Source organism: Oryx dammah, unplaced genomic scaffold, assembly GCF_014754425.2.
Source record: "Oryx dammah isolate SB20612 unplaced genomic scaffold, SCBI_Odam_1.1 HiC_scaffold_19, whole genome shotgun sequence".
Lineage (NCBI taxonomy): Eukaryota > Metazoa > Chordata > Mammalia > Artiodactyla > Bovidae > Oryx > Oryx dammah.
The window spans coordinates 78,973,019-79,000,390 of NW_024070203.1; the positions used below are offsets into that span (position 1 = coordinate 78,973,019).

Sequence of the window (27,372 nt, forward strand, 5' to 3'; positions counted from 1 at the left end):
TGTAGGCTAATCCTTGGTGAAAATTTTTGCCATTCTGGGGAGTGATGTTGTTTGTGGGGTGGGTTATGTATGTATGGGGGCAGTGAGTACATGAGAAATCTCTGTATCCCCCTCTCAGTCTTGTTGTAAACCTAAAACTCCCTCTTGAAAAACAGTCTTCAATGATATTCATGTGCTAAAGTCCCAAGAGTTCTTGGAGAGAAGAGCAGAAGTACAACATGCTATCTTGCCACGTGGGGGTTGTAACAGCTAGATGAGGCTGCTCAGACGTCTTTTTCTCTGATTCCCATTTTAAGTTATTAATAAAACTCCAACCTCCAAGTAAATATGCCATTGCCATCAATTGGCTTTGCCCAACTATGCAATTCCTAATACCAAGCACATGTATCCTGGGTTGTCTACGCTATTTGGTACTTCATTTCTTTGCTCACAATAATCCTTTTCTATGAATAAATTTCATCACTGAATTAGCAACAACATCAAACCTCCAAAACATGTAAATCCAGAGCCAACGCTTACAGGCTGGAAAAAATAAAGGTTCTCATGTGAACCATGTATTGACCAAAAAAATATTGATGCCCAGCATTAAAAACACCTGCTTTGTTTGTGTACTTGGAACATAAATTTGTGTTGTTCTCTCAGAAGGCCTCCTAAGTAACCAGTAACAGCACAGTGCAAGGTTGAGGGAAAGAATTTCACTGCAAACATAAGCAAACAGCAAATGTCACATGAATTACCAGTGTTCAGAGGAGAAATTCCACCTGTGTCTATAAAGGTTGATCTCTCTCTTCCTGTCCTCAGGGTATGTTAAGAATTTACTGATTCATAGATTACAGCCTGTCATGGTGCCCTGGCCTTGAATTTTAGGAGGTTTTACATGGACCAAAAAAAAATCTTACCTTCCACTAAATAACTTCCAATGACAATTATGTCTACAGGTTCCTTGTCTGGCAAGTGAGAGTCGTCCTCTACCCCCTTACCCGCAAAAAGATCAGTCCAACTGGGAGGCAAATGGGGAAGAATATTTAAGAGGAGTAGTGTTAGTCACTCAGTCGTGTCCAACTCTTTGCAATCCCACGGGCTGTAGCCTGCTAGGTTCCTCTGTCCATGGGATTCTCCAGGCAAGAATACTGGAGTGGACTGCCATTCCCTTCTCCAGAGGATTTTCCTGACCCAGGGATCATACATGGGTCTCCTGCATTGCAGGCAGATTCTTGACCGTTTGAGCTATACGGAAGAGCCTATATTAAGACGTGTCAAATGTAGCCAAGGTGGGTGATTGTCCAAAATGTCAAAGTTTTTTCAGCTTGGATAATAGACCTGTTTATTAAACAACTAGCAGGGCTCACAACTGGGGCTCCTTCAAATATGTGCCGAAAGGGTTCTGCGGAGCATCAGCAGTAATAAGCACATATAAGGGGAGGGAGTTGTAGACCTGCTTGGCTGAGTCACTATCCCGTCTTTTTCTTCGCAACTTCCAAGGAGAACTGCATTTGTATTTCAAAGTTTCCATCTGGGTCAGCCGTGAACAAATAAGAACAGGGGAGGGAGAGAGAGACAGGCCACCTGGGATGTGAGCTGGGAGCCTGATAAGAGTTTCTCCTGTTGAGCCATCCGGTGTGTCCTGGCACTTGTTATTCAAATTATTGTTCTCTCAGCAAATTTACTTCCCCCAGACAGTTCAGCTTAAGTGAGCTCATACTGTCTATCTGACACTTGTCAAAAGAAGAGCGGAAGACTTCTCTAAGCCCTGATTGAAGGAGAGAGGGAGGTAGAGGGGGAGTAAGCAAGTCAGCAGGAGCGAGAAGAGGGCAAGGACATGGGATACGAGCAGAGCAGGAGAGCAGAAAAGAAGCTCTTCCTTGAAGAGCCAGAGCATTTTTATCTTCACCTATAAATCTCATGCCAGAAGGTAGGAAAAGAAGAAAAAGGGCCACTTTCAATCGTATTTGTTAAGGCAAATATGATGGAACACACAAGATAGGAAGACAGTACAAGCCACCATCACACTCATCCAGTGTCGTTTTCCTTGTGGGGTCTGATTGTTGTGTGGTGTTTTGTTTTTAGTTAAGAAAGGAAGAGATGGCAGCGGAGAAATCTGATCTGCTTGGGACAGCTTGGCCAATGCTTTTTTCCATCCTAGCTGGAACAGGATTCAGTAACAGGCAAAGGCAAGTGGAGGAGTGATTCATTACCTAACTCCTGATTTTGAGCTTTGCATATCTACAGATCTGCTTTTTTTCCTTCTCCCCAGGTCTTGGGGAGCTGCCAATATGTGCAAAAGGGATGATGGTAATGGACTGAAGCTGCCACAGGGCAAAGCTCTGGAAGCGAAGATATAACCAGTTGCCAGGAGGGTACAGCTTGTGCCTCTGCCTTTTAGTCTGACAGGTAACAGGGAATCTCATTTAGGAGCCACAAGAAGGTACTAAATAAAGAGAAGTAGGAGGGGCGAAAGGAACAGTCTCACAGAAATAGGATCAAAGACATATTTCAAAATCTACCTTCCAAAGGAAAAGGGCCCAGGACTGCAAAAGCCTCTTCACTATTGTTAATGCTGCTGTTCATACATTTGTTGGCAATTTTCCTTCTTTCATTCTCTTGACCCGATCTTCTCAACTGGAACATATCACTTGATCTCTTTTTCACTTTTACCAAAGTGATCTTACAAAATCTCTTATCAATACATTACTTCCGCTATTTCCAGTTTAGTAACATCAACACTATCAGTTCTTAAGTTGGCAAACAGATGATCAAAGAAATTTTCTTCAAAATGTCCTAGGATATAATCTCGACCAAGTTACTCAAACGTAAAATGAGTCTAAAGTCTCCTGCAACCCAAGCGTTCAGCTGAGATTTAATATAAAGTACTCAATGATTAAAAGCTGTTGAATATACATTAGCTCATTTCCTTTCCCCACTTTGAATTAACAGAGTCCTAGAACTTATAGCAGAAAAACCCACATCAGTAATAAGCAGTATTTGAACATACATTCATGAACTTAAGTTTTTTCTTACAGGAATAAATCCAATTAAAAATCAGTATACTTTCACAATGCCTATTTGGGCTATTTATGAGCCTCAGAGTCCCTTGTAACAATTATTCCAAAGGAGCAGTATTTTAAATTCACTGTGGTATTATGGATACAGCTGGTGCTAAGCAACATAAGGCACATAAGCAATGAAGATCTATTTCACAGCTTCTTTCCTTAGCAAGAGAACAGATGAGATTTTGTCAGCCTCGTCTCCCTGGAGATTAAAAACCAAACCCCAGAGGAAGACCAGGTAGCTGACATATAGACTCTTCCCCTGTGGAGGGAAGAAAACACAAAGTCCGTGGAAAGCTTACTTCTTCACCAGGTGAGTTCCCATTTTCTGTGAGAGTGTTCCTGATATAGTGCACTTTGCTGAAAGTCCTATCAAAATGAGCAAGGCAACCCTATTAGGTGGCATTTCAGAAGCACACTGTGCATGCTAACTCTTAAAAATATCCACTGGGGTGGGGGGAGGAATCCCACAGAGATTAAATCAATGTATGTCTAAGTTAATTGATTCAATCCAGGGAGGCTGCGGATAGTTGATAGAGATCTACCCATGGAGACATGAGAGAAAAGAAACGTGATCAGGAGCTAAAAGACACGTTGTCCCTGTTCTACCATGGCTGAGTTACCTTCAGCCCCAAGGTCACTACTGCTCCTCTCTAAAAGGAAGGGGTGACCTTCAGCCCCAAGGTCACTACTCCTCAACTCGAAAATGAAGGGGTGGAGTAGACATTCTCTCAGGGCTCATCTAGCTCTACCATTTTGAAATCTAGGTCCTAAAAGGGAAATGGAGTGGAAATAGGAAGAAGCTGCTTATAAAGAATTGCAAGTGCCAAACCACCAATAACTGAAAAGACCACTAAAACACATACAGAAATGAGGAGGAGGAGGAGGAGGAAGGTGAGCATGGGGTTACCGGCTCCATCTGTGGAGGCCTCACTAGAAGCCCAGCTCAGGTCCATGCACTTCACAGTATTAACTCTCTAGGAGTTGGTGATGGACAGGGAGGCCTGGCATGCTGCAATTCATGAGGTCGCAAAGAGTTGGACACGACTGAGCGATTGAACTGAACTGAACTGAATACACTCTGACTCTATTTCTGTCATACCTCCCATCATGTTAGACAACATCAGAATGAATCTAGATATTCTGAGGAAGTTGACTGGGGATGCATTTACAGGATTCACAGTCATAATCTCCACCTGGTATGAGAGAGGCTCCCAGGGCTAGTGGTGTCATAATACAAAGGGTGGGGCCAGAGGTCACGTGGTGCTGAGAACAGCTCCTGCAGCACCTGGCGATGAAAGTAAGGAGTGAGTGGTAGAGGTTCAGAAGCTGGTCACTCAAAATTCCTTCCAGTTATCAGGTGTGCAAAACTGCAATTGAAGGATTCCATTCCCATGGGCACCTACTTAACATGGAAAGAACTTGTCAAGAACAGATTCTGGAATTCAGGGTATGCTATTATGAAGACACCTCCTAATTTTATATTTTAATTTTCTTTTTTGAGCAAGTCATGCAAAATGCAATTTGTCAGAAACCCTACGTTCATAGGGCACAAGCCTATGGTTGTACTGCAAACAGTGAGTGCGTTGAGGTATGAAGTCACATGTTTTATTTGAGTCAACAGATCAAATCACATGTTAGCATATATAACATATCTGTTCTAACCAGTCTGGCAATAAATACCAGAAAAAAAGACATACAAAAGCCATGTTTTACTGGGAGAAAGAGATGTGCTTCAAGTATTCATGACGAATAGTCTCTTAGATTATTTACTAATACAAATAATGAAGGATAAATCACCTTAGAAAAACACTGACATTTCTTGATCTGACACAAAATAGTGACAAATATAAAGGTAACAGAAAGTCATGATATGTATCCAAAGACTGCTGTCAATTCATTGTCACTGTACACAAGAGCATCTGTAATGTCCTTAAGCTCATATGTGAAAATAACTTGATAGCCACTTTCTGAAATCTGACAGCCTTAAAAATGCATATGATAGTGCAAACAAAAATCTGTCAAGCTGAAATAAACTTCTCCAAACTATCACTAATAAAATCTAAATTTCAACCATGGTAAAGGAAAAACTGAATTTTCTTTTTATTCTCTCTATAGAAGATATAAAGACCAATCAGACTATGCAAGAAAAAAAAGAGGAAAAATATAGACACTTGACAGATACTTATTTTAAAAAAATAGAATTAAAAAAAAATTTTTGTAATGTTTATAGTATTTGGCAGATTTCTTAAATTTGTAACTTTTGACAATTTGCTATTCTAACTAAGTAAATATTGATTTTATATCTAAATGTTTTTGCAATTTCGTATTCTTTTTCTTAAAGAGACCCTCAAATTATATAAGTGCCTAGCCCTACAAAACTTGGGTCCTTCCTGGCCTGGAATATAAAAGACACCTGATGAATGTTTATTGAATGAATCAAGTTGGTAAATGTCAAAAATTATTTTCTCCTAGATGTCAAATATTTAATTTTTAGAGGAGCAACCAGTGCGGAAACAAACGTTCATTGAGCTATTAAACTAATACCTGCTGACTCACTGGCCAAAGTTGGTCACCCCTTCGCAAGCACTGATGACGTGGGGAAGATGCAGTGGGTGGATAACTCCCAGTTTTCTGTAGCCCACCACAGACACTAGGTCAACTCCTCCCAAACAGGCATCCACGCAGGCCTCTGCAAACCCACACTGAGACACATTTCTTCTGGAAAGAACTCTTTGGGAACACACTCCTGAACTTCAGCACCACACAGCAAAAAAGTGAAAAGAAAAAGGTTAAAAAAGAAAACAAAACTCTGGAGAAGCAATCTCTGGATCTGCTGCTGCTGCTGCTGCTGCTGCTAAGTCGCTTCAGTCGTGTCCGACTCTGTGCAACCCCATAGACGGCAGCCCACCAAGCTCCCTCGTCCCTGGGATTCTCCAGGCAAGAACACTGGAGTGGGTTGCCGTTTGCTTCTCCAATGCATGAAAGTGGAAAGTGAAAGTGAAGTCGCTCAGTCGTGTCCAACTCTTTGCGACCCCGTGGACGGCAGCCCACCAGGCTCCTCCGTCCATGGGATTTTCCAGGCAAGAGTACTGGAATGGGGTGCCATTGCCTTCTGCAGACTCTGGATCTGAGATCTTTGCTTATTTTAATAATTAACAGCAATTATGGATGGGGTGAGGATTCTCATTCACATATGGTGCACACTGGTAATGATAAACTCTAAAAATATTTCCGGAGTCATTACTTCAGAGTGCATGCTGTTAATGACAAAGTTCAGAGGAAATGGATGCTATTGATTACACCCTGCTAATTAGCTGACTGCCTAGGATAGTGTGGGTTCCTTTGGATTTAAAAAAAAAAGTGAATTCCTGTCAATGTTTCCAATATTTGAGCTTATCATAAAATATTAGCTTTGACACTTAAGGGCTTTGAAATAGTTGTTGCTTTATCAACAAGAATGACAGTAATAAATTTTAGTACATTCCTTTTAAAAAATCCATGAAGTGATAATCAGAAATAATAAAAAAAGTGAAAGCTCTTCTTTACAAAAAAGTGCCAGTTAAAAAATGTACATAATAGGAGTCACTGAATTAGGAATACATTTGTAACTGGCAATGTAATATCTGATGCAGGCAAGGATCATCAACACATGCTAAATTTTCATTGGATGTACACCTGTGGTGGATTCATGTCAATCTATGCCAAAACCAATACAGAATTGTAAAGTAAAAATTAAAAATAAATAAATAAATAAATAAAAGAAAAAAGAAATTTTAATGGAGAATATAAAATTCACAAAGTCTCAAAGCATCTCCCCATAATTACAATGTATTTATTTATCCTACAAAGGAAAACCTCTCTAACGAAGAAATCCAGAGATACTGCCTTAGACAAGTGATCAAACTTAGCCTCACTATTAAGGAAAACTGTTATTTCCTTATATGATGCAATAGGGGGTACACCACATATTCATTTAGAATTCTTGCCAAAAATATTTAATTTGAATTTAATAATGGGGAAATAACTAACTCCAAACTGAGGGACACTTTGCAAAACAACTGCCCTTATCCTCAAATATGTCAAAGTGATAAAAAGACTAGGGAACATTTCCAGGTTTAAGGAGACTAAAAGATACCTGAACCCTAAATATAATGTCATATCCTTGATTGGGTTCTAGAACTTTTTAGAAAGCAGGGACATTAATTATTGAGAGTTGAGGATAACTGGAGATCTGAATGTCAATGGAATTTACATTATATAATATTTATACAACTATGTTAAATTTTCTAAGTATGACAACGATACTGCCTTTATGTTAGAGAAGGTCCTTGTTCTTATGAAGTACATGCTCATATATTTATGATTTAAATGCTCTGTGGCTGTACCTACCTCATTTTAAATTGATTAAAAGGTGAAAGAGAACAAAAGTGGTAAAAATTAAATCATGAATGTAGGTGAAGGGTGTATGAGTGGACACAGAAAGCAACTGAAAAACTTGATAAGTTAAAATCCACCAACATTTAAAACTTCTCATCAAAAGGCACTGTTTAACATAAAAACAAAACTATAGGTGAGACACCAACTGAGAGAAAATATTTGCAAAACATATATCTAATAGTGGACTTTCATCTAGAATATATAGAGAATTCCTATTACGGAATAATTTAAAAACAACTCAATTATAAAATAGAGAAAAGACTTAAGCAGACTATTCACAAAGGAAAATTTGGAAATGGCCAACCAACATGTGAATGTGTGTTCAACATCATTAGTCATCAAGAAAATGGCTAAAATTAAACAGACTGAAAACATCATTTTTCAGTGAGAAAGTGGAGCAAGCTGAACTCTTACACATGGCAGGTGGCAACACGAAAGGTACCATCTCTTCAGGAAAAAGTTCAGCAATTTCTCATAAAAAGTATATGAGTCGTCTAATAGTCTTTCAATTTTACCACAGACTGCTATTTTACCAAAAAACAAAGTTGGGGAAAAACATCTGTGATGCTTTAGAATGTGGCTTCAGAAAATAGACATGAGTCAGTATATATCCATTTATAGTTGGTTCTCCATTCTTTTTATCTTAGATAATTTTTTAATAGTAACTGTGAAAAAGAGAAAGTGTTAGTCACGTAGTCATGTCTGACTCTTTGCAGACCGATGGACTATAGCCCACCAGGCTTCTCCGTCCATGGGATTCTCCAGGCAAGAATACTGGAGTGGGTTGCCATTCCCTTCTCAGGGGATCTTCCTGACTCAGGGATCTCCCATATTGCAGTCAGATTCTTTATCATCTGAGCCACCAGAGAAGTCCAAAAGACATACTCCTAGGAGTTGGTTCCACTGGGGATGGATCCCAGGACCTTCTGTGTAAAAAAGGAGATGTGCTAACCACAACTTGAATCAATAAATAGTTCTTGAGTAACTGTCATGGGTACTGAGAGTATAATGATATACAAGAAAGATGCAGTCCTGTCCTTGTGGAATGTATATTCTCATGGAGAAACACATACTGAACAAGTAGAGAGAGAGAGATGGACAGCAGTTAGTTACCAAGATCAGGGGTCTGATCCCTGGTAGTGATATGAGTTGCTTTATCTTTGGTCTGGCCACTGATCGATCTGAGTCACTGTGTCTTTGGCACTATAACGGTGTGGAACACTGAAAGTGAGGTCAAAGTGGGTAAAAAGAGAACACAGTTTTAAGCCAAAGAGTGAGGGAGACTACAAGAGTGGGCTCCTGAAATCAGGAGATAAACAGAACCGAGGTCTTTGGTGCCCACACTGAGCAGAGTCCTGGAGTTGCTGCTTTTTAAAGTGCTTCAGTTCATGTCAACCCACCTGCTTAGTGCTGTCATTATCCAAGGAAGACAGTGATGGTGATAACAACCATGACAAAGATAACATGTCAGTTACAGATTTCCCTGATTGCTTCTCACGTGTCAGGGTCTCTACCCTGGATGCTTGATCCCATACAGTTCTCTCAACAACTCTATGAGATAAAGAGTATTCTTGCCAGGTTACAGATGAGCAAAGAGGTTCTCACATTAAACCATGCATGTAAATTCACACAACCTCTAAGTGGCTAAACCTGCATTTGAATCTAGGTCTGTCTGACTCCAAAGCCCACTCTCTACATTGTTACTTTGTTCATCTCCAATCCTCCTGGTGGGCTTCCCTGGCGGCATGAGTGGTAAAGAACCCATCTATGGAACCCATCAATGCAGGAGACATAGGAGATATGGGTTCAATCCCTGGATTGGGAAGATCCCCTGGAGGAGGGATGGCAACCCACTCCAGTATTCTTGCCTGGGAAATCCCATGGACAGAGGAGTTGGAGGGATATATAGTTCATCAGGTTGCAAAAAGTCAGACATGACTGAAGTAACTTAACACACACACACAGTCCTCCTGGTAGTACCTTCTGATCGGTACTTTCTCCAGGGAGCTAGAGATGCCAAAGGGTCCTCTGGACTCAAGAGGACTTTTGGAACGGTCTTCAGCTTTGATGTGAGAAAGGGACCAGAAGCGCCGGCAATAGTAAAAAGCAGACTTGAGGCTACTGGGGATTCTTTCAGTTCATATGCTACACTAGACATTTTTCAAAGGGCACCGTATAAGCAAACAACATTGTCATAATCCTAAAACCTGAATTCAAAATGCATTAATTTCTTTTTACCACTAGGGATTCAGAGAAACATGCCATAGTGATATGGTTCTTAAGCTTATGCTTTCTGTAATCAGAAAGCTGGAAAATAGAAGATGAACATTTACAAATATTTTAAAATTATGAATGCAAAATATCAGCCAAGAATAAATCTTTAGATCAAGGTTACAAGCAGATGAAAAATGACAGTCTGTACTGGGAATGCAAACAGACCATTAATTATCGCAGCCTCACAAAGCACCCAAGTAACAGCAGTTTGCAATTCTTTACCAAAATTTACATAACTGTATAGTCTCCTTTCAGATTCTAGAGAGTCTATTTTTGATAAGTAGCAACTCAGAAGGTTAGTTACCTCATCTCTATTATTATTCCACTTTTATGAATATGAAATGGTGACACGTTAAATTTACATGTTAGCAAACCTAATAGGCTCCCTCTAACACTTTTTATTCATTCATTCCAGCAATACTGTGTGCCAGGCATTGTGCCCAGCCCCAGAGACACTGAGATGAATAAGACACGGAGTATGTCCCCAAGAGAACTTCCAATCCAGAAAGAGAAGCAGACTAGTAAACACACAGCCCTAACAGAGTTGGAACAAACTAAACAGATGGAGATCAAAATGGCAATACAATGTTAGGCGCCTCCCGATCAGATAGCAGCAATCACAACAGCGATATTAAGCAAATTAAGTTCTTCTTTCTCTCCTCTCCCTCTTTCCTACTTGTCTTCCTTCCTTCTTTCTCTTCTCTTTCTTCTTCCTTCCCTCCCTTTCTCCATGTTTCCCTCCCTTCCTTTTTTATTCAGTGAGTATATCCATTCATTACTTAACAAAATTATATAATAATAGTAGATTACATGTATGCAAAACTTACTTTGTGTCAGGCAATTATAGAATTTCATTTACACCTCACAAAATGCTCAGAAGAAGGTACAATTTTCCCCATTATACAGATGAAACTGAGGTTCAGAGAGTTACCCAGTATGCCAAGGTCACACCCTGTCAAGAGACTGAATAGAGACCCAGACCCACTGTGACTCCAGAACTGGGGCTGGAGTACTCTAGAGAGTACATCGTCTGAGTCTACCCATTACCAGATAATATAATATGCCTGCCTGTCACACTACCTGAAGCAGTAATAAGAACTCAGTGGTTAAAGGACATTTTGGAATTTCTAACAAAGGCTTTCTAAACAAAAGATCTGCCTTTCAAAAATCAGAGAGACATGAAAAAAAAAAAAAGGATGATGAGAAGAAAAAAATGCAGTGTTCAGTGTGGGTTTCCCCCTTGGGAGCACTGCGGCCTCCACCTGCATAAATGACGAGGACTGGCATTCTGCTTGATTACCATGCATCTGTTAGGGGCCTCAGAGTGAATGAGCAAAAACAAAAAAGTAGAAAAAGAAATTAAGGAAACAATTCCATTCACCATTGCAACGAAAAGAATAAAATACTTAGGAATATATCTACCTAAAGAAACTAAAGACCTATATATAGAAAACTATAAAACACTGATGAAAGAAATCAAAGAGGACACTAATAGATGGAGAAATATACCATGTCCATGGATCGGAAGAATCAATATAGTGAAAATGAGTATACTACCCAAAGCAATTTACAAATTCAAAGCAATCCCTATCAAGCTACCAGCGATATTTTTCACAGAACTAGAACAAATAATTTCACAATTTGTATGGAAATACAAAAAACCTCGAATAGCCAAAGCAATCTTGAGAAAGAAGAATGGAACTGGAGGAATCAACCTGCCTGACTTCAGGCTCTACTACAAAGCCACAGTCATCAAGACAGTATGGTATTGGCACAAAGACAGAAATATAGATAAATGGAACAAAATAGAAAGCCCAGAGATAAATCCACACACATATGGACACCTTATCTTTGACAAAGGAGGCAAGAATATACAATGGAGTAAAGACAATCTCTTTAACAAGTGGTGCTGGGAAAACTGGTCAACCACTTGTAAAAGAATGAAACTAGATCACTTTCTAACACCGCACACAAAGATAAACTCAAAATGGATTAAAGATCTAAATGTAAGACCAGAAACTATAAAACTCCTAGAGGAGAACATAGGCAAAACACTCTCCAACATAAACCATAGCAGGATCCTCTATGATCCACCTCCCAGAATTCTGGAAAGAAAAGCAAAAATAAACAAATGGGATCTAATTAAAATTAAAAGCTTCTGCACAACAAAGGAAAATATAAGCAAAGTGAAAAGACAGCCTTCTGAATGGGAGAAAATAATAGCAAATGAAGCAACTGACAAACAACTAATCTCAAAAATATACAAGCAACTTATGCAGCTCAAGTCCAGAAAAATAAACGACCCAATCAAAAAATAGGCCAAAGAACTAAATAGACATTTCTCCAAAGAAGACATACGGATGGCTAACAAACACATGAAAAGATGCTCAACATCACTCATTATTAGAGAAATGCAAATCAAAACCACAATGAGGTACCACTTCACACCAGTCAGAATGTCTGCGATTCAAAAATCTGCAAGCAATAAATGCTGGAGAGGGTGTGGAGAGAAGGGAACCCTCTTACACTGTTGGTGGGAATGCAAACTAGTACAGCCACTATGGAGAACAGTGTGGAGATTTCTTTAAAAATTGCAAATAGAACTGCCTTATGACCCAGCAATCCCACTGCTGGGCATACACACTGAGGAAACCAGAATTGAAAGAGACACATGTACCCCAATGTTCATCACAGCACTGTTTATAATAGCCAGGACATGGAAACAACCCAGATGTCCATCAGCAGATGAATGGATAAGAAAGCTGTGGTACATATACACAATGGAGTATTACTCAGCCGTTAAAAAGAATACATTTGAATCAGTTCTGATGAGATGGATGAAACTGGAGCCGATTATACAGAGTGAAGTAAGCCAGAAAGAAAAACACCAATACAGTATACTAACACATATATATGGAATTTAGAAAGATGGCAATCATGACCCTGTATGCAAGACAGCAAAAAAGACACAGATGTATATAGCGGACTTTTGGACTCAGAGGGAGAGGGAGAGGGTGAGATGATTTGGGAGAATGGCATTGAAACATGTATAATATCATGTGAGAGTCGAATCGCCAGTCTATGTCCGATGCAAGATATGGCATGCTTGGGGCTGGTGCACGGGGATGACCCAGAGAGCTGTTGTTGGGAGGGGGGTGGGAGGGGGGTTCATGTTTGGGAACGCATGTACACCCGTGGTGGGTTCATGTCAATGTATGGCAAAACCAATACAGAATTGTAAAGTAAAATAAAAAATAAATTAATTAATTAATTTAAAAAAAAGCAGGAAGAAAAAGCGCCTACTAATCGAGGTTGGTCCACTTGCACCATTTGAGTCACGGTGATACTCTCTTTATTTTGTAATCACCAGTGGCACATATGCCCCCTAGGTTGCAAAAATATTTCAAAACAACTTAAATCAAGCTTGATAGCTAATTATGCTAAGGTCATACCAAAGAAGCAAACCACCAGGACATCAAAAATCCAAGACAGTCTAAGTATAAAGTAGCAGCATTAATTTTTCTCCCATTAAAAAACAAAGGGAGGAAGACAAGCTTTTTTTTTATTCTCTTGAGAATACACGGGCTTTTAATAATCATCCGAAATAAACCTCTTAAGACATTTCACCTCTGCTATGAATGTTTGAAACTGGTCCTCTGATTGCAAAAATGTTCATGTTAAATCTCATCAAGATGCTTTCTTAAGATGAAGAATGTTTTATAAATTGTAATGGTTTTAATCAGAACCCTCTTTGAAGCTATTAAATGCTACAATGTAGCCCGACCATTGCTTCAATTATGCCACTTATCGACTCTGTATTAATTAAGTATCATTATAGGCACTGATTTATATACTTCCTCACAGCTCTCTTGCCAGATGGTCCAATATTCTCCCTCTCTGACACTCCATAAACATCACCTGGATTCACTCATATTTCTCTCCAGTTGAATGTTTAATCAGCTTTTAGTCATCTTCAAATTGGATTGCTTCTGTTCCTCCTCTTCACTATACTCTATCAATACAGTACACAAATGCCAAGTGATATAAAACATAAACCAGTGGTAGTTACAAAGCCAAGTTCTATCATCAGCTCATTCCCACCTCAATGAATTCTTCCCCAGTATGATGATGCACTTCTCACAATAAAGTGAAAGGAGAGTCTTTTTGCTTCCTTAGCTGATTAAAACTTACAGTCTGTGTTCAATTATCTGGGGCAATGGAGAAAATAACTAGGAAAAAAATGTATATTTGGCAATGGGAGTACAACAGACGATTTGGCCTCAGTAGAGTTTCTTTCTCAATTATATTTTGCTTGGTGTAATATAAAAATTATTTTGCATTCTTGAGCTCACACATTGAGAGAGCAGGAGGCAGAAGTCCCAAGGTGTACCGCACTGCAAGGAAGCCAGCCTAGAATTTTAAACTGCCTTGGGTGATCCAAAAAGTAGATAACAGAGAAATGGAAATGCTTAACTGTTTTTCTTACAAAATATAAAAACCAGATTAATGGGACAATCTCACAGCTGCCTCAAGTTCAAAAGATCTAGAAACCCAATTGGCTCTGTTGGCTCTCTATGGGCTCCCCTTCCTGACCCCCCGTGTCTCTCATCATTCTTCAGTCCCCAAGCTGGGCGAAGGGAAATGGAAACTGAGGCAGACCGGGGAAGGCACAGGCCATCAACCAAAAGGACTTAGTGCTAAGCCACGAGGCTGCAGCTTACCTTACAGAAATACAAGACGTCACCTCCACAAACCCCTATTTTTACATAAAGCTCATGACTTTAAAATATTGGGCTGGACTGAATGCAGATTCCAACCCTTGGTTTTCAATCCTTGACTTAATGTTGACTTTGACTCCTCATCTTTCCTCCCTTCAAATGCAACATGTCCCTAAGTTTTGATATTTTTTTCATTACCCTTCTGTATGATCAGGCCACTCAAGATGGCTGTTCTCTTGCTCTCTGTACATCCCCTGCTCAACCAGTCCCAGCTTCACCAACATGCACCCTCATGACCATCTAATTCTCTTAATCATAAAGCTTAATCAGAGTCGGGCTTGCCTATGTTTGCCTCCTGCCCCCTGATGGTCTGTCTGATAACCAATGAGCCAACCTGACGTCCCTTCCCCCTACCCTCCTCTACCCCAAGAAGCAAAAACTGCTGCCATACCCTGCCTGCTATCTGCCATACGCAGTGGAGGTCACTCCAGGACTCTGCTTCCAAGTTGTAAAATCTTCTATCCAATAAACTGCTGATGGCTGCTGCTCTCTCGAGGCTCTTGCTTCAGTGTCACGGTTGGGCAGTTGCACAACCTGCCAGGTACAGCCCAGCACCCTTCTGCTGCCTCTTCCTCTCCACTCCCACCAGCCATGTCCTCATTACTTCACATCTGCATTCGGAGATCAGTGTCCTTACCGTCGCAAAGCACATCACCTATGCTGATCTAAAACAGTAGTTCCCAAACTTTAACATAGCTCAGAATCACCTGGAGGGCTGTTTAAATCACATACCGCACCCCCAAGCATTTTTGAATTTAATGGATCTCAAGTGGAGCCTAACAATTTGCATATCAATAGTTCCTAGGTGAGGCTGATGAGGAGGAGAAGGGGAGGACAGAGGATGAGATGGAAGAGATGGTTGGATGGCATCACCATCGCAATAGACATGAGTTTGAGTAAACTCTGGGAGTTGGTGATGGACAGAGAGGCCTGGTGTGCTGCAGTCCTTGGGGTCGCAAAGAGTCGGACACGAGTGAGCAACTGAACTGAGGTTGATGAGGTTCCAGGGTCCACACTTAGAGAAACAATGCTCTAAAATGTCACCTCCAACTCTAACACAATCAGTGATTCCCCACTTCCTCCACATTAAACTTAAAACTGCTTAACCTGGTACTTTGGATTCTTCCTAAAGCTGGTCTCTTCCGCTCACCTCAAAATAACATTTCTCTGATCTCCCATGAAACCCTGTTCCAGTCCAGCTGGTCTACATAAATATCACCCAGCACATCAGGCACTCCCACTTTCCTGCCTTGATCATGTACAGAAAGTCTGCCCAGCTCCAACCTCTTCTTCAAGCTCAGCCTTTTCACTGAGTACCCCAAGCCCACCTTCTCCATGGAGCCAGCCCCCATCAGACAGCTGCTGCCTCTCCTAGACTTCTAGAGCATTAACTCTCCAAGTTGCTGGTTGAATCCAAAGTGCATGGACTTCAGAGCCAGAGCCTCTCTGAGTATGACTTCTGGTTCTTTCATTAGCTGTGTAATTTGACTAGTTACATAGCCCTTCTGAACCTGTTTCTCCCTCCATAAAAGAATAATAATAATACCAATTTCCATAGGTTGTATAAAGAATTAATCAAAACAAAATTTTTAAGCCTTCTAAGAAGTATAAACAAAGTACGCTTAATAAATGTCAATTTCTTATCTTGGTCCCTTCTCCCAATCATGCATTTAGCACGAAATATAAAATATATTACGTTAATCATACATATTTTAAGCTTACTCTCCTCTCTTTTAGCCAGATAGAAATTTCCGAGAAACCAAAAACATGTCTAATTCATCTGAGCAACCGTAGTGCCTGACAAATTCTGAGTAACAGGTAAGCTCTCCATAAACATTTACTAAAAAATATGATTAATTTGAGAAATAACATAAGGCAAGTGGTTCCATAGAGCAGCTCTTTGCTGCAGAGCTTAAATCTCTTACAATTACTTTTATCGTAAAATGTCTTCCTATGACAAGGCAAACTGTATTTTACACACAGGAAAACTAAAACAGATCTAATGAGAATCCCTATTAGATAGTCCCCACTTGATACCTAATACTGAACAAGAGAAAAGTCATTATAAAAGCATCAATGAAGGACAAATCTTCTCTTTGAAGTCAGTTTGAACACAAAAACACTAATAATGGGAACACAGAGAAATAATGACACAAAGCCCACAGATAACGCTGCAGCAAGTAATGGGCTGCCTTTTGAGGACCGCTTTCATGTAACCACGTGACCGTTGTACTTCCAAGACAGCTGACACATATTGCTAACTCTACTGACAGATGTTAAGTCAAGATGTTGGTAAAACACATTGCCTGTCCTTTAGGAGATTCTCTAATTTTTAAATCAAGCAGAAACAAATTACAGCTTCTGTTCTGTTCTCCAGAGTTACTGACTTCTACACTATTCCTAAACAGAATCCAGTATAACCCATTGGCATAGAGCTAAGGGTGACAGAAAAAAGATATAACCTGGCATATTGGCCTCTGGATATTTTCCTCCAAATTACAGAGCAAAGTGCCCTAAAAGTTCAAGTTATTTTAAATTCACTATACAGAGGCTACACAGTTTGATCAGAGAGCCCTAGGGATTGGGTCACCTGATTTGTTGTGAGAGCAATCTGCCATAACTGATCACATAAACTCAGACAAGTTGATTCCTCCAATAGTCATTTCCTGAGTGGCCACTATATACCAAATATTATACAAGATGATGGGGATACCGAGGTAAAGTGTTTAATCCCTGTTATCCTGGAACTTACAGTCTAGTGTAGAGTCAGACAGTTGGAGAAGACTGTACAGTTGTTCACCAAACTCATCTTCCTTTCATGGTAAGCATGAGGACAGACCAAATTTCCTGGCCTCCACATAACTGCATTGTGGACATAGAATGAGGGCAATGAGGTATGTCATCATACCCAGGCCTGACCACAGAAAGCCTTACCTTTGATTATTGACTTTCTCTCTCCATCTCCTTATTTGCCAGTTGGATGCAAGGGTTCCCTGCCAGGGACTCTGATTTCTTAGAGCTGATGGAGCCACAAGATGGGAGCAAAAGGCCACCTGCTGAACATTCTCTTGGAACTATTATGTGAACAAGAAAGAAATTCCTCTTGTGTTAAGTGGCTAAATTGTTTGTTACAACAACACTTGAAGTGAAAGTGAAAGTTGTGTCTGACTCTTTGCCACCCCAACTGTGCAGTCCATGGAATTCTCCAGGCCAGAATACTGGAGTGGGTGCCCTTTCCCTTTTCCAGGGGATTTTTCCGACCCAGGGATCAAACCCAGGTCTCCTGCATTGCAGGTGGATTCTTTACCAGCTGAGCCACAAGGGAAGCCCAAGAATACTGGAGTGGGTAACCTATCCCTTCTCCAGGGGGTCTTTCCAACCCAGGAAAAGAACTGGGATCTCCTGGATTGCAGGCAGATTCTTTACCATCTGAACTATCCAGGAAGCCTTACAACACTTGATCTACCATACCAAAGCATGAACTCAAACTACCTCCAAGGCAGTATGATACAGAGTATGCATAGCACGACATGGGATACCCAGAAGAGGCAGCTCACCTGAGCTGAAGCTGGATATTGGGAAGGGCTCCTCAGAAGAAGTGCTTAAAATGAATCTTGAAGGACAGTGTGAGACAGTGAGAAAGGGAATAGAAGGTTGCAGAAGAGAAAGCATTTGCAAAGTCATGAAACTTTGAGGAAACGGGCTGCATTGGGGAAGTCTTAGTGATTGCTGACAATATGTATTTGCTAAAATGACAGACAAAGAGCAGAACCTAGGAGATGTAGTAGCTACTAGAAATGATGGATAGGGGAAGAGGAAAAAATAATCAAGAACCATCTAACTTTAGAAGGCAGAAGAGATGGCACTGAGATAGAAAATGCAGGAGAAAAATATGAAGGAATGAGTTCAATTTTGAAAAAGAAAGAAATTGAGATAGCTGTGGCACACCCAAAAGATGAATCAGCAGGTAGTCGGACATGTGGACCTAGAGTTCAGGCAGTGGTATGGACAGGAGAGGTGAGTTTGGAAAGGGCCATTGCACAGGCGCTGGCTGAAGCCAGAAGCAGGGTGGGACGGCTCAAGTAGAATCCTCATAGCGAGAAGCCAGAGAAACAGGAAAGGAAAAAGGAAAGCGGGAAAGAGGGAAGGAGCAAGAAGAATATGAGAAAGAAGTTACAGATGCTAAAGACTGAAAAAAAGCAGCAGTCCCACTGCTGGGCATACACACCGAGGAAACCAGAACTGAAAGAGACATGTGGACCCAATGTTCATCGCAACACTGTTTACAATAGCCAGGACATGGAAACAACCTAGATGTCCATCAGCAGATGAATGGATAAGACAGTTGTGGTACATATACACAATGGAGTATTACTCAGCCGTTAAAAAGAATACATTTGAATCAGTTCTAATGAGGTGGATGAAACTGGAGCCTATTATACAGAGTGAAGTAAGCCAGAAAGAAAAACACCAATACAGTATACTAACGCATATATATGGAATTTAGAAAGATGGTAACGATAACCCAGTATGCGAGACAGCAAAAGAGACACAGATGTATGGAACAGTCTTTTGGACTCTATGGGAGAGGGAGAGGGCGGGATGATTTTGGAGAATGGCATTGAAACATGTGTAATATCATATATGAAATGAATCGCCAGTCCAGGTTCGATGCATGATACAGGATGCTTGGGCTGGTGCACTGGGACAACCCAGAGGGATGGTACAGGGAGGGAGGAGGGATGGGGGTTCAGGATGGGGAACACGTGTATACCTGTGGCGGATTCATGTTGATGTATGGCAAAACCAATACAATATTGTAAAGTAATTAACCTCCAATTAAAATAAATAAATTTATATTTTAAAAAAGCAGTCAATAGTAAGAAACATTTCAGAGTGGTGAAATAAGAGGACAGCCTGAAAAATGTCCACTATATTCAATTAGGCAGCTATTTGTGACCTTAGCAAGTTCCATTTTAGTATCAGGAAGAGCTAAGTTAAGATGGTCTGGAGAGCAAATGAGGGATAAAGAATTACAGACTGGAATACAGAATACTCTATATTAAAAAAAACTGGTTTCTAAAAAACAATTAGCTCAAAGTGGGGAGAGAGAGAGAGAGAGTTTGTTTCTCTTTGATTTTCACTTTTCAAGAAGCAACACTTAAACATGTTAACATGTTGAATTCTCTGAACTTTTATTTCTCTGTAAAATGGGGATAATAAGGCATCTTCTTGGTTCACTGGATTGTTGTCAGAACAAATAAGATGAAAGACAATATATGTGAAAGAGTCTAAAGTTCTACATAAACAGCAATGTTATTTTGCATTTATAAATGTTGAAAATATAGAGTTATAAAAGTTAAGAGGCCATTGAAATATGGCTGGCCATAAAATTAATGAAAAATTATAATCAATCTAGATCTAGAAATATTAAGCAAAATGCCTTTTGAATACACACTACATGTCGGCAACCCCAAATCTTAGAGACTAATGACACAGGCTAATTTTGCTGGACAAATTTCTTCTGGTGCATCTAGGTTACAGCCTGAGTTTCCAGATGTCTTCGTTGTAACAGGGGAAAAAAAAAAAAAAGGCCAGTGAACCCGGGCAAATTGCTGTGCATTAAATCATCTGGGAATTTTTTAGTCTTATGAGTAGTAGTTTTTAAATAAATGTTTCTGGCATTTACCCAGTTTTGCAAAGCAACAGACTAGCCCCATAATTTAGGTCTCACGACCAGCGAAACCATGGTGAGTGGCCACAAGCTGCTGAGTATGTTATTCTAAGGAGTGACTGAAGTATTCTGGGAAGTGAGCTGGCCATCTCAGGACTTCCCGCCTGGGAAGACTAACCATCTGAAACAATATGGCCCAATCAGTATTTCACTAGTCACCAAACTTTTAAGGACTCTACAAAGAGCATTATTTTAAGCACTATGACATCACTGTAACTAGGTTTTCTCTCTTAAAACTTGTAACAAGTGGTTTTAGCATGCCCCAACTTCCTCCCCTGGGAAGATATCTTATCCCTGTAAAAGAAAAATCTCCCTTTCCTTTCCTGCGCACTTTTGAACAACAACTCTGACTGGGCTCTGATGTCTCCTCAGTTATTTTCAAGGACATAGGGTGCTAATTGAGGTCAAGCAGCTGTGACTCCAGTACCAAAGAACAATGGTGCAGAATACAGAAGTCTTCCTTTACAAAAGACACTAAGGATCTAGTCTTGAGACCCAAATAAACTCTGTTTGCAATTATTTTGCATGTTTCTTTTATCTTAAACAGACGGAGCTACAAGACTAAAATGGTGTTTCTTTTATCCATGTTTCTCAAATATTTTATTCTTGATATATGACACTACCATATGCAGATATTAAATTGGCCCAATGTCTCCAGGTCATTTTTAGAATTTTTATCTACTGCAATGCCAAATTTCCTCCTAGGGCTGAGGGTCAATAAAGCGCTTTGCAAATACCTCAATCAGAAATACAAAGAAAAAGACAAAGCTTCCATTGCCCTCAAAATAGACCTTTAGAGAAAATTGAGTATCTTTCATAAGTTTACCTCAATCTTAAAATAATTTTGTGAAAGTATTGTCGTTAATTATCACCAATTAATAGAGTAGAATCCTGAGGCCCTAGGAGATTTAAGAATACTCCAAGGTGGTATGAGATTAATAGGTATAAACTACTATGTATAAAATAAAGAAGGAACAAAAATATATTGTATAGCACAGGGAATTATAGGCATTATCTTGTAATAACTTATGGAGTGTGATCTGCAAAAACACTGACTCATTTTATGTACGTCTGAAACTAATACAATACTGTAAGTCAACTATACTTCAATTAAAAAAAGAACATTCCCAAGGCCTCTTAGTTCTTTAGAAGCAGAACGAGGTCTATATCCAAGGTCCTCTGCTGCCTCAACGCTTTCCACTACACCATAGATGGCCCCCATCATGTTACCCACTTTATCTGTAGTTCACTTCTCTAGCAACAATGGACAGAGAAGGCACTGGCACCCCACTCCAGTACTCTTGCCTGGAAAATCCCATGGACGGAGGAGCCTGGTAGGCTGCAGTCCATGGGGTCGCTAGGAGTCGGACATGACTGAGAGACTTCACTTTCACTTTTCTCTTTCATGCATTGGAGAAGGAAATGGCAACCCACTCCAGTGTTCTTGCCTGGAGAATCCCAGGGACGGGGGAACCTGGTGGGCTGCCGTCTCTGGGGTCGCACAGAGTCAGACACGACTGAAGTGACTTAGCAGCAGCAGCAGCGGCAACAATGGAAAAAAGCCTGGCTTCCTCTGAAGTCATTAGGAATCTGATGAAATGCAGACGTGAATTCAGTTCTCCCTCCAATGAAAATACATAAAACATACTGGTTATATAAGGAATGTTACGGGATCATCGTGAATGTGGACAACTTTTTAAAGTAATGCACAAATGATGCCTGGAATCCTGAAAAGGCCAAAGAAGATACTACAAACAAATGACCAAATGTGTAATGGGGGAAAATTCCATGAACAATCAGTATTTTCACTTGACTAGTTTGTTTTTATTTTGTAAGGGCTTCTCTTTGATGGAAAACCCTGGTTTTTTAAACCATTTCAAATGAACTTGATGACCAACCTGTAGATGGAGAAGGAAGCCACGGATCGAATGAGGGATGCCAAAGCCCCCACTTTGGCAGCTTCTACCGCCCCCTCCATGCGGTACTGCACTGCTGCGGAATAGTTGGTATAAGGTTGATTGTAAACGACGATCTTCCCTTCTGCGTCTGGCCCCCTTCTCTGCAGTTCATCGAAAGAGGTCACCACCAGAACTTCCGCAGTAATGCCTACAAATAAAAGTCATGCAAGATTAACGCATGGTTTCCGATCAGCCAGGTTGAATTGGCACACAAAAGGTCACACATGCTCTATCCACTACATCTGGCAAACCGGTTTGCAAAGATCAAAGTTTTAGAGCCATTTGCTATGGGAGAAAGACTGTGGGGGTTAGCCAGTTTCCCAAGAAAGAGAAAAGGCATTCAAAACATTTAATATACGACTCATTAGGTTTTTCAACTCTCTTGACCAGCTGCTATTAAATCACAAATTGCTTGCAAAGATGTCTTTTTTTTGTCTCTTTCCCACCCTAACAGGTCATGAGTTTCACAAAATGACACTAATTATTTATTTAAAAAACACATTTTGGAAAGCTTCCCTTGGGATTAATGAAACACATATTTATCTTTTCATAAAACTATTTTGATATGTGGCTAAACAACGTTCATTGACATCATACAAAGGATGGCAGTTTATAAAAAAAATATTCTAAGAACCAATGATTTTCATACTTCCAATTTTTAACAAATAGTTAATGTAACTTCTCCCAAGAGCCACAAAAAGTCAGCTTGTTTTCTTTCCTTCTTTGTACTGAATCCTTTTAAAGAATGTGAAAACTGCCCATGTCTTGATTTATAGGACTTGTTCATTACCAAACATATCACTATTCTTCACCTAAAAATTCTGAAGATGCTATGTAACTGTTCTATAGTCCTCTTGTCTCATTTAGAAAGATGTGACATCTTTTTTCACACCATGAGTCTTGCCCAAATCTTCCTGATTAGGACAGGGTTTCACAGCTTCTGAGAAGTCATTCAAAAACTGCCAGACCACTGAGGATTCAATTTGATGGCGTAGTTACAGTGACAAGAAAAAAAATATTTAGCAACAAAGGCCAGATGCAGTAGCTAAATATAACTATCTAAAGTAAAGAGGCAGGCGCCTACTGTTTTATAGCTTTAGCCAGGCAGTCATGAAATATGGCAGTAAAAACCCAAGTATCAACATGGATTTGGCATATTTCTTTAATCTTGCAAAGTAGAGAATCAAGTTCTTCTGGAAGCTTAACATGTCATTAAAATAGTAACTGTTACTTGGAAAATCCTTTTTAAATGCACTGCAGGTATGAGAGAATTCTTGCTTTCAACACGGGCCCCACCACAATGGACCCTTTGAGCTGGCTGCTCTCTGCTTCTGGTTCCACCATCCAGACTGAATCTGTACCATCACTTTAAAGTGACTGACTACAGATCTATAAGTATGTCTCCACCAACATTCAGAACTCAGAACTAAATTCATAATCTAAGGAAAGCAATGTACAATTATGAAAAGTAAGGAAGCCACTAGCTTTTTCACATGATAAATATGTGTAAGAATACAAATAAAGGCTTGGCTAGACGGAGTTTGAGATTCATAACTTTTTGAAACCTGGAGTTACCTTGAAATTTGACTGGCGTTATTGTTGGCACGTCACAGGAATTTTGTTGATGCTTTTCAGCTGTTTCTAATGAATAACAGATTCAATGGTCCACCCAAGGGGTGTCCCAGCAATGGGGTAATTTTGGTATCTGGATTGGAGCCACTAGAAATGAAGCCAAGTTTCTATAAATTTTCATTGGCCACTGCAAAATTAAAATCATACAAGGGGAGTACTTCACTAGGGTCTATGGTTCAAGTTCTTTTAACAAATGTGAGTGACAGAGTCCTAATGAGCCAAAACCTAACCTAGACATCAGTTGCCAGTGCAGAACACTAGAAGCAGCTATAGGTCAAAACCTGTCACCAAGAACTTGCAAGAAGTCTTGAAATTAACCCGCTTTCCTGAAAGCGTAGGGCCATCTCCGATTCCTCTGTCTCCTCTGGGTCCCACCAGTCCTCAGATGCTGAGACTCTTACTCCTTGAGTATTGGCTGAAAGCAGGGCCTCTGCTCTGCCACATCACGCCTCTCACATCACTCTGGTACCCTTCTGTTTGGACCATGAGCTCCTCCTCCTCCACCTCGCCACTGCTAGCGTCCCAGCCTCCAGCCCAGCTCCCTCACATTTAACTTCCAGAGAGCCGCCAGGGTGAAGGACTCGGACTGAGGAAAAGTCAGAGCAGCCTGTGCCACCATCTCCCCGCCCCCTGCCCCCTCTGCCCATTACCTATCACTCCAAAGGAACCGTCAAAGCCTGCCTGTCTGTATAGACACGGGCTCCCTTTAATTTTAAATTAGGTCAATACTAAAGTTAAAAGTTCCCACTCTCACCACAGCAGTTCATTTCTCAGTGTCTTTGTTCACACTACGGTAGATATGTCTTGTTGACCCCACGCTCCCAACTTCGTCACGTGACTAACACCTATATATCCCTCAGATGCTGTTTAAGAATCACTCCCTCAAACTCTACACAATATTCTGCAACAACCTGTATCAGGAAAGAATCTAAGAAAGAGTAGGTATGTGAATATGTATGACTGATTCACTTTACTGTACCCCTGAAATTAGCTCAACCTTGTAAACCAGCTATTCAGTTCAGCTCAGCTCAGTCGCTCAGTCGTGCCTGACTCTACCACCCCACGGACTGCAGCACGCCAGGCCTCCCTGTCCATTACCAACTGCCGGAGTTTACTCAAACTCATGTCTATTGAGTCAGTGACGCCATCCAGCCATCTCATCCTCTGTCAACTAGACTCCAATAAAAATAAAATTTAAATAAGACATAGAAAAAAAAAAGAATCATTACTTTAGGGAGCATTCTCGAGGCCTCTGGCTTCTTTGTGTCACCCCTCTCCCCCTACCTCCAGGAAGGCTGGTTAGTGAGCGCGCCACTCAACTCTTGACTTTCAGTCTCCTGGGCATACCCAGGCACTAGACAGTGTTGTTGTTAGTCACTCAGTCATGCCTGACTCTTCACAGCCCCATGGACTATAGCCCTCCAGGCTCCTCTGTCCATGGGATTTCCCTGGCAAGAATACTGGAGTGGGTTGCCATTTCCTTCTCCAGGGGATCTTCTCAGCTCAGGGATCAAACCCAGGTCTCCTTCATTATCAGGCAGATTTTTTACCACTGAGCCACCAGGAATGCCTAAGAGACAATGAAACTTTGCTTATTTATGATTGACAATACCACCTAAACTGGGAACTCTTCAGGGTCTGGGGCTGTGTTTACTTTGGTTTGTATCTCCTGGGCCTAACATAGTGCTCAGTGTGTGTGTAGGCAGCCAGTCAATAAGCTTTCCTCAAATGGCACTGCTCCAAATAAGGGGCCATTGACTGGATCTAAAGCATTTCCATAGAAGTGCAATTTTATCTTTAAAGTTTGAGAGCACTTCTCCCACAATAACTCAGCAGTCTGACTCTCTGACCACCCAGAGCACAGCTGCACAACAACAACAAAGCAAAAAAGGCCTTGGGGCAGTCAGAACAGAAATATAAATTCCAAGTATAAAAACTCAGGCACTTGAACATAAGGAAGCTCTTCTGCTCTTAAAGCCTAGTTACCCTTATTGATATAAAATTCTAAATCTAGTGCTTAAACCTATGAACTATGGGAAACAATGAATCAAAAAGAAGAGATAGGTTTGGAAGCTGATAGCAGTACCACAGGGGGAAAAAAGCAATGTCAGAGACAGGAACATGAAACATGACAAATATGCACTTACTGACATTTTTGCAGTATCAGAAATGTTCTGTGTCTGGGCTAACGGTGGCCATTAGACACATGTGGCTACAGCACGTTATTTATGTATTTACTTAGCTGCACCAGGTCTTAGTTGTGGCATGCAGGATTTTTGATCTACATTATGGCAGGCAGGCTCTTAGATGCAGCATAGGAACTCTTAGCTGTGGCATGTGGGATCTAGTTCCCTGACCAGGGATCAAACCCAGGCCCTCTGCATTGGGATTGCAGAGTCTTAGCCACTGGACTACCAGCGGGGTCCCCCTGAACAACTTTAAATGTGACTAATGTGACTCAGAAACTGAATTTTTAATGCCATTTCTTTTAATCAACTTATACTCAAATTTAGATAGCCACATGTAAATAGTGGCTACTGTGTAGAATGGCACAGGAGCAGGAACAGACGTGGTCGTCACGGCAGGGCCTCCTAGAGCAGCCTGTATTCAGTACCCACTGTTTGGGAAGTCAGGGTATGTACAAAAATACTTAAGTAAGATTTTTGCTCAAAATGAATAAAATAAAACCAGGCCATCTGGAAAACCTCACCCTTCCATATTAGTTGTGTTTTGACACGTTACACAAAGGAAATCCTTCTGCTCTCCTACAAATCATCAGGCTGCTATTCTTTTCTCTCCTCTCTGCTCCCTTCTTTTCATGCCCTCATTCTTAAAACTAGTATATGAAAACCTCAAACATAAAACCATTATCAGGTGTCCTGAACTCCTTATTAATAATTGTAACCCACTCCCAACCCCATCTCTCTTTTCTAGCTTAATTTTTCAATAGCAGTTGTCAGCTTCCAGCTGCTTCTACTACAGTAATGTAAGCTCCATGGGGTGGGGGTTGGGGGGTAGAAATTCTTGTCTGCCTTATTCATTAATATTATCAAAATGCCTTAAGTGGTACCTGACATGTAATATGTGAAATTTACTCATACACTCTCATAGGCACAAATGCACACATGTACACATGCATATACAGAATGAAATAAAGAGAAACCAAAAAATAAAAGTGTAATAATACCCCATCCATGATCACTCCCCTAAAATGTATACTTCCAAGGAACTTATATATTTCTGTAAGTGAGTATAATTGATAAAATAATAATAGTGATATTTGAGTATCTATTGTTTAAACCAGTGTTCATAGCAACTCTGCAAAGTAGTCATTAGGAACACAGAAGTGCATAGAAATAAATTTATACAACTACGAGGTGCTGAAACTGAAACTTGAATTATTGGTCATCTGAATCCAAGGGTCATGCTCTTCCTATTAACATCATTGCTATCTTCTTTTGAAATGTAAAACATATCAAAAGAAAAGCTCTGGATTTTCATCTGAAGAG

General features: G+C 40.4%; 1 protein-coding gene across 3 annotated transcripts in view; it reads right to left on the reverse strand.

Moving 5' to 3' along the window:
- Positions 1-27,372, reverse strand: part of CPQ (carboxypeptidase Q) — a 572,477-nt gene that overhangs the window by 353,944 nt on the left and 191,161 nt on the right. For all 3 annotated transcript variants that reach the window (XM_040261026.1, XM_040261025.1, XM_040261027.1), the window contains exon 3: positions 22,172-22,379. In XM_040261026.1, the coding sequence (XP_040116960.1) occupies positions 22,172-22,379 (208 nt within the window). The remainder of the gene's footprint in view (positions 1-22,171; positions 22,380-27,372) is intronic.